The sequence below is a fragment of the Pristiophorus japonicus genome, chromosome 4 (assembly GCF_044704955.1).
Source record: "Pristiophorus japonicus isolate sPriJap1 chromosome 4, sPriJap1.hap1, whole genome shotgun sequence".
Lineage (NCBI taxonomy): Eukaryota > Metazoa > Chordata > Chondrichthyes > Pristiophoridae > Pristiophorus > Pristiophorus japonicus.
The window spans coordinates 155,451,120-155,466,110 of NC_091980.1; the positions used below are offsets into that span (position 1 = coordinate 155,451,120).

A 14,991-nucleotide genomic window follows, 5' to 3' on the forward strand; every position below is an offset into this window, starting at 1 on the left:
AAATGTAGTATCTCCAAATTTGCGGATGACACTAAGTTGGGTGGCAGTGTGAGCTGCAAGGAGGATGCTATGAGGCTGCAGAGTGACTTGGATAGGTTAGGTGAGTGGGCAAATGCATGGCAGATGAAGTATAATGTGGATAAATGTGAGGTTATCCACTTTGGTGGTAAAAACAGAGAGACAGACTATTATCTGAATGGTGACAGATTAGGAAAAGGGGAGGTGCAAAGAGACCTGGGTGTCATGGTACATCAGTCATTGAAGGTTGGCATGCAGGTACAGCAGGCGGTTAAGAAAGCAAATGGCATGTTGCACTTCATAGCGAGGGGATTTGAGTACAGGGGCAGCGAGGTGTTGCTACAATTGTACAGGGCCTTGGTGAGGCCACACTTGGAGTATTGTGTACAGTTTTGGTCTCCTAACTTGAGGAAGGACATTCTTGCTATTGAGGGAGTGCAGCGAAAGTTCACCAGACTGATTCCCGGGATGGCGGGACTGACCTATCAAGAAAGACTGGATCAACTGGGCTTGTATTCACTGGAGTTCAGAAGAATGAGAGGGGACCTCATAGAAACGTTTAAAATTCTGACGGGATTAGACAGGTTAGATGCAGGAAGAATGTTCCCAATGTTGGGGAAGTCCAGAACCAGGGGACTCAGTCTAAGGATAAGGGGGAAGCCATTTAGGACCGAGATGAGGAGGAATTTCTTCACCCAGAGAGTGGTGAACCTGTGGAATTCTCTACCACAGAAAGTTGTTGAGGCTAATTCACTAAATATATTCAATAAGGAGTTAGATGAAGTCCTTACTACTAGGGGAATCAAGGGGTATGGTGAGAAAGCAGGAATGGGGTACTGAAGTTGCATGTTCAGCCATGAACTCATTGAATGGCGGTGCAGGCTAGAAGGGCCGAATGGCCTACTCCTGCATCTATTTTCTATGTTTCTATGTTTCTTGAATATATCTAATGAACTGGCATTAACAACTCTCTGCGGCAGGGAATTCCACAGATTAACAACTCTGAGTGAAGAAGTTTCTCCTCATCTCAGTCCCAAATGGCCTAACCGTTATCCTAAGACTATGTCCCCTGGTTCTGGACTTCCCCAACATCAGGAACATTCTTCCCGCATCTAACCTGTCCAGTCCCGTCAGAATTTTATACCTTTCTATGAGATCCCCTCTCATATTTCTAAACTCCAGTGAATAAAGGCCCAGTTGATCCAGTCTCTCCTCATATGACAGTTCAGCCATCCCTGGAATCAGTCTGGTGAGCCTTCGCTGCACTCCCTCAATAGTAAGAACGTCCTTCCTCAGATTAGGAGACCAAAACTGTACACAATATTCCAGGTGAGGCCTCACCAAGGCCCTGTACAACTGCAGTAAGACCTCCCTGCTCCTATACTCAAATCCCCTAGCTATGAAGGCCAACATACCATTTGTCTTCTTCACTGCCTGCTGTACCTGCATGCACTTTCAGTGACTGATGAACCATGACACCCAGGTCTCGTTGCACCTCCCTCCCCTTTTCCTAATCTGCCGCCATTCAGATAATATTCTGCCTTCGTGTTTTTGCCCCCAAAGTGGATAACTTCATATTTATCCACATTATACTGCATCTGCCGTGCATTTGCCCACTCACCTAACCTGTCCAAGTCACCCTGCAGCATCTTAGCGTCCTCCTCACAGCTCACACCGCCACCCAGTTTAGTGTCATCCGCAAACTTGGAGATATTACACTCAATTCCTTCATTTAAATCGTTAATGTATATTGTAAAGAGCTGGGGTCCCAGCACTGAGCCCTGCGGCACCCCACTAGTCACTGCCTGCCATTCTGAAAAGGACCCGTTTATCCCGACCCTCTGCTTCCTGTCTGCCAACCAGTTCTCTATCCACGTCGGTACATTAGCCCCAAAACCATGCGCTTTGATTTTGCACACCAAAGCCTTTTGAAAGTCCAAATACACCACATCCACTGGTTCTCCCTTGTCCACTCTACTAGTTACATCCTCAAAAACTTCCAGAAGATTCGTCGAGCATGATTTCCCTTTCATAAATCCATGCTGACTTGGACCGATCCTGTCACTGCTTTCCAAATGCGCTGCTATTTCATCCTTAATGATTGATTGCAACATTTTCCCCACTACTGATGTCAGGCTAACCGGTCTATAATTACCCGCTTTCTCTCTCCCTCCTTTTTTAAAAAGTGGTGTTACATTAACTATCCTCCAGTCCATAGGAACTGATGCTAGGGAGAGGGATGGAGTCAGTGGCTAAGGAACAGAGTTTGTGTCGGGGACCAAAGACAATGGCTTTGGTCTTCCCAGTATTTAATTGGAGACAATATCTGCTCATCCAGAACTGGATGTCAGACAAGCAGTCTAACAATTTAGACACCCATGGAGAGGTTGAGGGAAGTGTTGGAGAGGTAGAGCTGGGTGTCGTCAGTGTACATGTGGAAACGGACGTTGTATTGTCACCAAGGGGCAACATGTAAATGAGAAATAGGAGGGGGCCAAGGACAGATCCTTGGGGGACCCCAGAGGTAACGATGTGGGGGTGGGAAGAGAAGCTGTTGCAGGTTATTCTCTGGCTACGATTAGATAGATAAGAATGGAACCAGGCGAGTGCGGTCCCACCCAGCTGGACAATGGTGGAGAGGTGTTGGAGGAGAATGGAGTGGTCAATTGTGTCATAGGCTGCAGACAGGTCCAGAAGGACAAGAAGGGATAGTTTACCTTTGTCACAGTCACAAAGGATGTCATTTGTGACTTTGATAAAAAGCCGTTTCAGTACTGTGGCAGGTGTGGAAACCAGATTGGAGAGATTCAAACATGGTGATCCAGGAAAGATGGGCACGGATTTGGGAGGTGACAACACGTTCAAGGATTTTGGAGAGGAAAGAGAGGTTGGAGATGGGGCGGTAATTTGCCAGGACAGTGGGGTCGAAGGTTGTTTTTTTGAGGAGGGGTGATGACGGCAGATTTGACGGAGAGGGGGACAGTACCTGAGGAGAGAGAACAGTTAACAATGTTCAACCATTAACAAAATAACATGGGAGCCAGAAAAGGAAGTTGGGTGGTCAGCAGTTTAGGGGGAATAGGGTCGATGGAGCAGCAAGTGGGTTTCATGGACGAGATGAGTGTCAAGAGGGGGGATCTGAGAGAGATGCAAGTTCAGAGCTAGGGCAGGGGGGAACCTCAGAGGAAGTTTGGCCCGGTGGGCTAGGGGGAGGAAGGGAAGTGGCAGAGGCAGCTGATCGGTTGGTCCCAATCTTGGAGACAAAAGTCCAGGAGCTCCTCGCACTTGGTGGTGAGTGTGGTGGAGACAGGGAGAGGGGTTTAAGATGGTTAGCTGTAGAGAAAAGTAGCCGTGGTTTATTCTTGCAATCCAGAATGATCCTGGAATAGTGAGCAGTTTTGGCAGACAAGAGTAAGACCCGAATATGCCTTATGTGATCCAGCCAGATCTGGTGGTGAATGGCTAAACCAGTTGTCCTCCATGTCTGTTCAAGTCTGCGCCCCTTGGACTCGAGGAGGCGAAGATCAGGGCTGTACCAGGTTGAACGGCCAGGGTGAGAGAGTAATTGTTTTAACGGATGAGGACATTAAAGGTGGTGGTGAGGGTCTGATTGAGCAGATCGGTGGCTGCAGAAATGTCATGGTGAATGGAGGACCAAAGGCTGGACAGTTGGGAGTTCGTAAGAGATTTGGAGAGAGTTTTTCCCAGCGGTGGAAGGAAGAAGGGCTAGGTGGGGGAAGGTATGATGTGGGTGGAGAGCGATACGAGGAAGTGGTCAGAGATGGTCTTATCTGCAATTGACACGATGGGAGTAGCGAGGCCACAAGAGATGGCAAGGTCAAGGGGGTGGCCGTGAATATGGATTGGGGAGTTCACATGGAGGGAGAGATTAAGGGAGGATAGGAGGGCAGTGAACTTAGAGGAGAGAGAGCATGATGAATTGTGACGGAGGTTGAAATCACCGAGGATGAGAAGTCGCTCAGTGCAGAGGCGTAGGGAGGAAAGCACTGAAGATATCTCTGTGATACACAGTATCTCTGCCTGTTTCTCCATGCCCTGATGGTAGACTCTCTTCCATGTGTTGATTCATTTAGGAGGCTGATGTATTTCGAGAATGTGTGTGTCTGTGCGATGCTGGGAGATCCGTTGTTGAGCTTTTTAGTCCTGTTGGTCTATTCCAAGGATGCTCTGCCTCACAACTTAAGCTGTCCACCCTGGTTCCCTTGCAGTGGTCCGGCTGTACTTTGATTTTCGGGGTCCTGAAGCACCTGAAGCATCACCTGCTGTCTGACCACAACAGCCCCTCGCTCCAGACCCTGAAGTGTCGCTGGCGCTACTGTGAGGCTTTCTTCACCATGAAAAATGGGTCCAAACAGGTGAGGCAAGAGCCGGGGGCGCGAGTATTTGAGGGAGGGGGCAAGGTGTGTTTGAGGGAGGGGGCGGGGTGTGTTTGAGGGAGGGGGCGGGGGTGTGTTTGAGGGAGGGGGCGGGTGTGTTTGAGGGAGGGGAGGGGAGTGATTGAGGGAGGGGCGGGTGTGTTTGAGGGAGGGGAGGGGAGGGGGCGGGGATGGAGCGTGAGGGAGAGGGCAAGATGGGAGAGGGAGTTTAAAGGAGTTCAATGTTGGGTTAATAACCTGGAGCACCAGGTCACTGCTGTCAGGGTTATCCCAGTTAGCAATTTGTACCCGAGAGCGGGGGAATTTCAGTAATACAATGAGTTACAGGCTGGGATCTAATCGGGGGGGCGGGGGTTATATATAGATAATGTACCTGGAGTGAGTTACAGGCTGGGATCTAATCGAGGGGTTCAGGGCGGGGTGGGGGAGAGGGATTATATATAGAATAACAGATACCTGGAGTGAGTTACAGGCTGGGATCTAAATGAGGGAGGTTTCTATATAGAATAACAACTACCTGGAGGTTGCTATCTCACATGTCGGAGCACTGCAGGCAGGGGAAGGGGTGTTGGTCAGTCGGTAGGCTTTCACTCCTTGTTTTACCATCTCTGGTATATTGAAGCTCTGTCCGTTAATTTTCCCAGGATGTTCCCAAGCACTTGTGCCAGCACGCTGAAGAGAACAGTCACCTGGACCCATGAACAGACGTTGCACCTCCCAAATTGGGAAGCAGTTTAAAACTCTTTACCATATACAACGGTCTTTGTGATCCATTTCCATCATTCCGAGTTGACAGTCTCTGTGAACTTACTGCCGATTCTGGGGAAGTCTTGGTGACTTCACCTGCAGCTGTTACGGATCCGTTCTGCCCTTTAACATGGGCTGTGCCGTCTGAAGGGCGAAAGTTGACAATGAGACTTTAAGGGCATGAAATGGGCAAAATTATGGGAACCCCGATTGAAAGTGACTGCTGCAGAGGTGTATCTGAGTCTGTGTGCGAGTGTGTGTGAGGAGAGTCAGTCTGTGTGTGTGAAGGTCTGTGTGTGGAGAGTATCTGTGTGTCATTCTGTATGTGGGTGTGTGTGCAGAGTGTGTGTGTGTCAGTCTGTATGTTGGTGTGTTTGTGACAGTCTGTATGTGTGCACGCGCGCTGCAAGTGTACCTGTCTGTATGTGTGTGTGCCCGAGTGTGAAAATTTGTGTATCCGTCTGTGTGTATGTCTGAGTGTGAGTCTGTAGATTTCCTAACTGCAGCACACTGTCGCAGTCTCCCACAGTTCGATGAGCTGCTCCGCGGAATCCCCACTGATTCCTGCAGACTGAAGGACTGATCTCTCATTTTGCCCAGTGATTATTTCCTACTGTTAGGTTATTAATTTTGTGCCGAATAACTTGATACCAAACTGCATACAGACAAAATTGTAGTTTCTAAATCTGTACTGAGATTTTTTTAAATATCTGGGGTGGAATGTGTGTGTGTTGTGTATGTGTTTGGGGCGATGAGACAATGGAGGGAGACTGAACGGGTCAGATGATGATGCCCAGTCCGCACTCTGAAGGGGGAGTCTCGATTAAAGCCAAGTCCTGTTGGTGAAATCTCCTGTGGCTGAGTGGAGATTAGTTCTGGTGGTTTTTTTAGGTTTTGTTAGCACTGTGTGATGCCTGCTGCATATCACCATGGTTTTATTTTTTTTTGTCTAAATTGAAGTCTTGGATAAGAAGGTAGTTTGACCCAGCAAGTTGCGGGGGGGTGGTCACAGGGCGTGAGCTGCGACGCAGCCTGACCGTGACAGCCCTGCTGGTTTTTTAGGTCAAATGTTATTTTTCAAGATTTTAAGACAAACTGGACTGAGGATGAGTAGACTAGGTGACAAGAAAAGGTTCTTCGAAGGCGGAGTGACCTGAATCCAACTCTTCAGCGTGAGGCTGTGTATCGTGTGGCCCTGCCCCATTGAACATGTAATGTGTGGCACTGAGGCTGCGTATTTGGCCCCGTGAGGTTGTGTGTTGTGTGCGTTGTGAGGCTGTGTATTGTGCAGCCACGTGGCTACGTCTTGTACGTGATGTGTGCATCCGCGAGGCTGCGTTTTGTGTGCGCCTTGAGGTTGCATTTTGTGCGCACCACAAGACTGCGTACTTTATGGGCGGTGCGCACCGTAAGGCTGAAAATTGTCCGAACGTGATCGGAATGAGAATGTTTACAATGAATGATTTTACAAAAAGATTGGAAAACTATTCCAAGAATCCAAATAAATGTGACTGAGAGGATGTATTTCTAGAGCTGGTTCGGTGTGTAATGACGTGCTTTTCTCAGACCTCCTAACTCATTTCTTGATTTTTAAAAAATATACAAAATGGACAGGAAAAGTCCATCGAATGCATCAAACCTGGCCCATCCAGATAAGCCTCTCTCCCCCAGTCTCAATCCCAGAGGTCAAAAAAACGAGTGGGGGGATCTGTCACCAACTTCGAAGGAACTGAGAGTTTCCTCTTTGACTCCAGGGGACTGGTCCTTCAACGTTCTGCTCATCCCAGGAAACCTGCAATCGCCTTGGATTGTGGGTGCCCTCTGTCGAAGGTGGTGGGAGTGCATACGTAGCTCACGCTTTGATCAGCTGTTGCAGAGGAAATATTTCCCAAACATCGAAACCAGCTCTCTGCACTGCAACCGTTCCAATCCATCTTGCCTTCTAAACCTGCGACAGAAAGCCACCACCTCCAAGTCTCTCACTGTCCTGACTTGGAAATATATTGTCGCTGGGACAAGATCCTGGAACTCCCTCGCTAATAGCACTGTTGGGAGTACCTTCGCCACACGGGACTGCAGCGGTTCAAGAAGGTGGCTCACCACGACCTTCTCGAGGGCAATTAAAGATGGCCAATAAATGTTGGTCTTGCCAGTGACGCTCACATCCCAAAGAATGAATTTTTAAAAATTAGTTTTCCAACTGGAGAAACTAATCCCTTTGTCATTTAAAAATAAAACTCAAATCATACCCCCTCTCTAAGCCTGTATTTCTCAAAAGAAAATAGTCCCAACTCCTGCCCACACCCTTCCCCACTCCAATCCAGTGGCACTAGTTTAGACCTGAACCAGCCAATGGCTCGCACCATATCCCCAAACTCTCTCCAGTGATCAGCCTTGAGTGCTTTAATCTTAAACGGGACCATTTCTATGAGAATCTGAAGGTTGACTGATCACACGGAGAATGGAGATCATCCCAGGACCACTGCCATGGGCTAAATCCAGATCATTTTCTCGAAGGTATACAGCAAACATGGACAGTATGGCAGAGAATAGCAGCGTGAGCTTGTTGATAACTTCTATAGTCAGTAGGTCGCACAGAAATTGTGTTTTAAAAAATCTAACTGAAATTTAACCATGGTTTTTAACTTGAATAATTTGCAAGTCAGTTGGCAGTTAATTGTCAGTCAACTGTAAATAGGTCACTGAGCGGGAGTTAATTAGATATTGTGTGGTTCGGGGCTGACTGACCAATTGAAACGGGGTTATTTGCATGTATAGGGCGATAGCCCAAGTCTCCTCGGTCTTTCCCAATAATCCAGACCCCTGACACTAAGGACCAGCCTCGTGACTCCTCAACACTGCCTCCAGCCCTTGAATTCTGCCTTGTGTCCTTCCGACCAAAACTGGACACAGCGCTCAAGGTGGGTCTGATTCCTTGCCCACATTTGCTAGTCTGCGTACTTGCAATCTACATAGTCCAGTTGTTTCATCATTTTAAATACTGTGTCTCCCCTCAGTCTGCGTTTGATTAAACAGACCGAGTTGCCGGAGTGGTGATGGTGAAGAGTTTTGAAACTCGGTATTAATTTAGTATCGCTCCTCTGAAGATGAAGTGGGGACCATAAGATCTGAGGAGAGGGAGGGGTGCTTGTTGTCTCTACCTCATGAACCAGATGTAGCTCTTTCCAGTCGAACAATGAAGGTTAAGAGGAGATTGATTAGTGATATTCACCGTTAAGGGGTTTCATCGTTACATCCATTGGGCAGTACGTCAGTAACTTTTGGAGTAAATTAAAAATCAGCACTGTAAGAATAGAATCAGATAGCACAGGAGGCCGCCATTCAGCCTGTCGCCAGCTCTTCAAAAGTTGTCCAATTAGTCTCACTCCCCACCACCCCCCCTTCATCACAACCCTGCAAATTAGTCTTCATCCAGTACATCATTTTATAAAATCACTTTTGTACCTTCTCCAGTGCCTTGACATCATTTGTAAAATGCGGCACTCAGAATTGTACAAAATGCTCAGTGGATAGCACTCTCTCCTCTGAGTCAGAAGTTTGTGGGTTCAAGCCTCACTCCAGGGACTTGAGCACAAAAATCTAATCTGACACTGCAGTGCAGTGCTGAGGGAGTGCTGCACTGTCGGAGGTGCCGTCTTTCGGATGAGACATTAAACCTGAGGCTCCGTCTGCGCTCTCAAGTGGATGTAAAAGATCCCATGGTACTATTTCGAAGAAGAGCAGGGAAATTAACCCGGTGTCCTGGGGCCAATATTTATCCCTCAATTAGCATAACGAAACAGATTATCCGGTCATTATCACATTGCTGTTTGTGGGAGCTTGCTGTGCACAAGTTGGCTGCCGCGTTACCCACATTACAACAGTTGGTGGCTAGTGTGCAACGGCCACCACACATTAAAAAAATTCACGCACAGGCACCTTCCACCCTTCAGGATGTAGTTCGGGATCGGGAATATTAGGTCCTTCATTGAAACATCTGCGAACTCATTCCTTTTTGGCGTGGAAGCAAGTCATTCTCGTACGAGGGACTGTCTATGATTACAACAGTGACTACACCCTAAAAGTACTTCCTTGGCTGTAAAACACTTTGAGATATCCAGTGGTCGTGAAAGGTGCTATATAAATCCAAGTCTTTCCTTCGTTTGAGGCCTAACCAGAGATGTGTGAAGGTTTAGCATAACCTGCTTGGTTCTGTATTCAGTGCCCCTATTTACATAGCCAAATGTCCCATACGCTGGGAGTGACAAACTCCCCCTCGACACTCTCATTACTTCAGCTTTTATTTCAGACATATTTATTAAACTTTGCTTTCCATCTGAAAATCCAAAAGGGACTCCTCCTTGTTTTCCGTTTCCTCCTGTAATTGGCTGGGATGTGTTGTTTGACGAGGGCGCTGTCCTGTCCGCAGCGCCCGGGAATATTGCAACTCGCCCCCGCTGATAGTTTGCCACTCCCCGTTCCTGGAGCACCTGGCCGACTCCCGCTGCTCCGCCGTCTGTGTTCCTGCAGGAGAGGAGCTGTCTACAATAGACTGCAATAAAATGAGACGACGTTAGGACCGAGGCAACAGCAGCTGGAACTGGTGAGGAGCACCCAGGGGTTGAGCTCTGTCCCCGACGGCAGGGTGAAAGCGACAGCATTTGTAGACGGCGTTAGCACCAACAATTGAAGCAAGGCAGCAGCAGACAGCTGTGAGAGCCAGGGCAGAGACACGGGGAGGGGGGGTGTAGTGAGAGAGTGAGGGGGGAGAGAGGGGGGGGGGTGAGGGGGGGAGAGAGAGGGGTGGTGAGGGGGGAGAGAGAGGGGTGGTGAGGGGGGAGAGAGAGGGGTGGTGAGGAGGGAGAGAGAGAGGGGTGGTGAGGGGGGAAGAGAGAGAGAGGGGTGGTGAGGGGGGAAGAGAGAGAGAGGGGTGGTGAGGGGGGAAGAGAGAGAGGGGTGGTGAGGGGGGAAGAGAGTGAGGGGGGGTGAGAGAGAGGGGTGGTGAGGGGGGGAGAGAGAGAGAGGGGTGGTGAGGGGGGGAGAGAGAGGGGTGGTGAGGGGGAGAGAGAGAGAGGGGTGGTGAGGGGGGGAGAGAGAGGGGGGGAGAGAGAGGGGTGGTGAGGGGGGAGAGAGAGGGGTGGTGAGGGGGGAGAGAGAGGGGTGGTGAGGGGGGAGAGAGAGGGGTGGTGAGGAGGGAGAGAGAGAGGGGTGGTGAGGGGGGAAGAGAGAGAGAGGGGTGGTGAGGGGGGAAGAGAGAGAGGGGTGGTGAGGGGGGAAGAGAGGGGTGGTGAGGGGGGAAGAGAGTGAGGGGGGGTGAGAGAGAGGGGTGGTGAGGGGGGAAGAGAGAGAGAGGGGTGGTGAGGGGGTAAGAGAGAGAGAGAGGGGTGGTGAGGGGGGAAGAGAGAGAGAGGGGTGGTGAGGGGGGAGGGGCCAGCATGAGGAGGGAGACACTGAGCGGGGGGGGGGGGGAAGAGAGAGAGAGACTGAGCAGGGGGGGCAGATAGATGAGCGGAGCGGTTGGGGAGCGACAGACGGGGAGCGAGGGGGTTGGGGGGGGGCGACAGACGGTGAGCGAGGGGGTTGGAGGGGGGGAGTGACAAACGGGGATCGAGGGGGTTGGGGGGGAGTGACAGACGGGGAGCGAGGGGGTTGGGGGGGAGTGACAGACGGTGAGCGAGGGGGTTGGAGGGGGGGAGTGACAAACGGGGATCGAGGGGGTTGGGGGGGAGCGACAGACATGGAGCGAGGGGGTTGGGGGGGGAGCGACAGACATGGAGCGAGGGGGTTGGGGGGGGAGCGACAGACATGGAGCGAGGGGGTTGGGGGGGGAGCGACAGACAGGGAGCGAGGGGGTTGGGGGGGGGAGCGACAGACATGGAGCGAGGGGGTTGGGGGGGGAGCGACAGACAGGGAGCGAGGGGGTTGGGGGGGAGTGACAAACGGGGAGCGAGGGGGTTGGGGGGAGCGACAAGAGGGGGTTGGGGGGGGGAGCGAGGGGGTTGGAGGGGGGGAGTGACAAACGGGGATCGAGGGGGTTGGGGGGGAGTGACAGACGGGGAGCGAGGGGGTTGGGGGGGAGCAACAGACGGGGAGCGAGGGGGTTGGGGGGGTGAGCGACAAACGGGGAGCGAGGGGGTTGGGGGGGAGCGACAGATGGGGAGCGAGGGGGTTGGGGGGGGAGCGATAGACGGGGAGCGAGGGGGTTGGGGGGGGAGCGATAGACGGGGAGCGAGGGGGTTGGGGGGGAGCGACAGATGGGGAGCGAGGGGGTTGGGGGGGGAGCGAGGGGGTTGGAGGGGGGGAGTGACAAACGGGGATCGAGGGGGTTGGGGGGGAGTGACAGACGGGGAGCGAGGGGGTTGGGGGGGAGCAACAGACGGGGAGCGAGGGGGTTGGGGGGGTGAGCGACAAACGGGGAGCGAGGGGGTTGGGGGGGAGCGACAGATGGGGAGCGAGGGGGTTGGGGGGGGAGCGATAGACGGGGAGCGAGGGGGTTGGGGGGGAGCGATAGACGGGGAGCGAGGGGGTTGGGGGGGAGCGACAGATGGGGAGCGAGGGGGTTGGGGGGGGAGCGATAGACGGGGAGCGAGGGGGTTGGGGGGGGAGCGACAGATGGGGAGCGAGGGGGTTGGGGGGGGAGCGATAGACGGGGAGCGAGGGGGTTGGGGGGGGAGCGAGGGGGTTGGGGGGGGAGCGACAGAGGGGGGGGAGGGTGTTTAGAGTTCAGGTCCAGGCTGGAACCCACACTGTTGATGGGGCACGGCTTGCGAATAATCTGCTGCAATGATCAGTTACCTGGATTTCAGCCTCACACTCCTTAAGACCCTCATCGTTGATGTGCATCGAAGGGAGGTTTGGAGCTGAAAGAGAGAATGAATGTATGGTGAACGGACTCACGCTGGACCTCACCATGCTGACCACACCTTCGCATGGATGGCCTTGCTCTCTGGCCCTGCACCGCCATCCTGCTGATATTACATAGAAACATAGAAAATAGGTGCAGGAATAGGCCATTCGGCCCTTCTAGCCTGCACCGCCATTCAATGAGTTCATGGCTGAACATTCAACTTCAGTACCCCATTCCTGCTTTCTCGCCATACCCCTTGATCCCCCGAGTAGTAAGGACTTCATCTAACTCCTTTTTGAATATATTTAGTGAACTGGCCTCAACAACTTTCTGTGGTAGAGAATTCCACAGGTTCACCACTCTCTGGGTGAAGACGTTTCTCCTCATCTCGGTTCTAAATGGCTTACCCCTTATCCTTAGACTGTGACCCCTGGTTCTGGACTTCCCCAACATTGGGAACATTCTTCCTGCATCTAACCTGTCTAAACCCGTCAGAATTTTAAACGTTTCTATGAGATCCCCTCTCATTCTTCTGAACTCCAGTGAATACAAGCCCAGTTGATCCAGTCTTTCTTGATAGGTCAGTCCCGCCATCCTGGGAATCAGTCTGGTGAACCTTCGCTGCACTCCCTCAATAGCAAGAATGTCCTTCCTCAGGTTAGGAGACCAAAACTGTACACAATACTCCAGGTGTGGCCTCACCAAGACCCTGTACAACTGTAGCAACACCTCCCTGCCCCTGTACTCAAATCGCCTCGCTATGAAGTGCAACATGCCATTTGCTTTCTTAACCGCCTGCTGTACCTGCATGCCAACCTTCAATGACTGATGTACCATGACTCCCAGGTCTCGTTGCACCTCCCCTTTTCCTAATCTGTCACCATTCAGATAATAGTCTGTCTCTCTGTTTTTACCACCAAAGTGGATAACCTCACATTTATCAACATTATACTTCATCTGCCATGCATTTGCCCACTCACCTAACCTATCCAAGTTGCTCTGCAGCCTCATAGCATCCTCCTCGCAGCTCACACTGCCATCCAACTTAGTGTCATCCGCAAATTTGGAGATTCTACATTTAATCCCCTCGTCTAAATCATTAATGTACAGTGTAAACAGCTGGGGCCCCAGCACAGAACCTTGCGGTACCCCACTAGTCACTGCCTGCCATTCTGAAAAGTCCCCATTTACTCCTACTCTTTGTTTCCTATCTGACAACCAGTTCTCAATCCATGTCAGCACACTACCCCCAATCCCATGTGCTTTAACTTTGCACATTAATCTCTTGTGTGGGACCTTGTCGAAAGCCTTCTGAAAGTCCAAATATACCACATCAACTGGTTCTCCCTTGTCCACTCTACTGGAAACATCCTCAAAAAATTCCAGAAGATTTGTCAAGCATGATTTCCCTTTCACAAATCCATGCTGACTTGGACCTATCATGTCACCTCTTTCCAAATGCGCTGCTATGACATCCTTAATAATTGATTCCATCATTTTACCCACTACCGATGTCAGGCTGACCGGTCTATAATTCCCTGTTTTCTCTCTCCCTCCTTTTTAAAAAGTGGGGTTACATTGGCTACCCTCCATTCCATAGGAACTGATCCAGAGTCAATGAAATGTTGGAAAATGACTGTCAATGCATCCGCTATTTCCAAGGCCACCTCCTTAAGTACTCTGGGATGCAGTCCATCAGGCCCTGGAGATTTATCGGCCTTCAATCCCATTAATTTCCCCAACACCATTTCCCGACTAATAAGGATTTTGCTCCGTTCCTCCTCCTTACTAGACCCTCTGACCCCTTTTATATCCGGAAGGTTGTTTGTGTCCTCCTTAGTGAATACCGAACCAAAGTACTTGTTCAATTGGTCCGCCATTTCTTTGTTCCCTGTTATGACTTCCCCTGATTCTGACTGCAGGGGACCTACGTTTGTCTTTACTAACCTTTTTCTCTTTACATACCTATAGAAACTTTTGCAATCCGTCTTAATGTTCCCTGCAAGCTTCTTCTCGTACTCCATTTTCCCTGCCCTAATCAAACCCTTTGTCCTCCTCTGCTGAGTTCTAAATTTCTCCCGGGTTCGCTGCTATTTCTGGCCAATTTGTATGCCACTTCCTTGACTTTAATACTATCCCTGATTTCCCTTGATAGCCACGGTTGAGCCACCTTCCCTTTTTTATTTTTACGCCAGACAGGAATGTACAATTGTTGTAGTTCATCCATGCGGTCTCTAAATGTCTGCCATTGCCCATCCACAGTCAACCCCTTCAGTATCATTCGCCAATCTATCCTAGCCAATTCACGCCTCATACCTTCAAAGTTACCCTTCTTTAAGTTCTGGCTGGACCATGGTCTCTGAATTAACTGTTTCATTCTCCATCCTAATGCAGAATTCCACTATATTATGGTCACTCTTCCCCAAGGGGCCTTGCACAACGAGATTGCTAATTAATCCTCTCATTACACAACACCCAGTCTAAGATGGCCTCCCCCCTAGTTGGTTCCTCGACATATTGGTCTAGAAAACCATCCCTTATGCACTCCAGGAAATCCTCCTCCACCGTATTGCTTCCAGTTTAGTTATCCCAATCTATGTGCATATTAAAGTCACCCATTATAACTGCTGCACCCTTATTGCGTGCAACCCTAATTTCCTGTTTGATGCCCTCCCCAACATCACTACTACTGTTTGGAGGTCTGTACACAACTCCCACTAACGTTTTTTGCCCTTTGTTGTTCTGCAGCTCTACCCATATAGATTCCACATCATCCAACCAATGTCCTTCCTAACTATTGCATTATTAGCACCAGGCTGGAGCCCGCCCTTCCCGTGGATTCCCAGCACAGTTAAGTGGGATTCCGCCATGTAACTATACAGGTTTTTAACCCTATTCACCTTCATTCCAGTCACACCCATGTCCCAGTTTACTGACTTGGGGTATATTTCGATGGGTACTGGCTGACCTCCGAACCTCATC

General features: G+C 50.5%; 2 protein-coding genes across 5 annotated transcripts in view; one reads left to right on the plus strand and one right to left on the minus strand.

The window, feature by feature from the left end:
- The window catches only part of znf106a (zinc finger protein 106a), a 114,491-nt gene extending 107,805 nt beyond the window's left edge, over positions 1–6,686 (plus strand). For both annotated transcript variants that reach the window (XM_070878683.1, XM_070878684.1), the window contains exons 21-22: positions 4,248–4,394; positions 5,060–6,686. In XM_070878683.1, the coding sequence (XP_070734784.1) occupies positions 4,248–4,394; positions 5,060–5,116 (204 nt within the window). In that variant the 3' untranslated portion in view covers positions 5,117–6,686. The remainder of the gene's footprint in view (positions 1–4,247; positions 4,395–5,059) is intronic.
- A 2,774-nt stretch (positions 6,687–9,460) lies between these two features.
- heatr4 (HEAT repeat containing 4) overlaps positions 9,461–14,991 on the minus strand; it is a 311,409-nt gene continuing 305,878 nt past the window's right edge. For all 3 annotated transcript variants that reach the window (XM_070878686.1, XM_070878685.1, XM_070878687.1), the window contains 2 exons: positions 11,958–12,022; positions 9,461–9,714 (listed from right to left, as the gene is read on the minus strand). In XM_070878686.1, the coding sequence (XP_070734787.1) occupies positions 9,481–9,714; positions 11,958–12,022 (299 nt within the window). In that variant the 3' untranslated portion in view covers positions 9,461–9,480. The remainder of the gene's footprint in view (positions 9,715–11,957; positions 12,023–14,991) is intronic.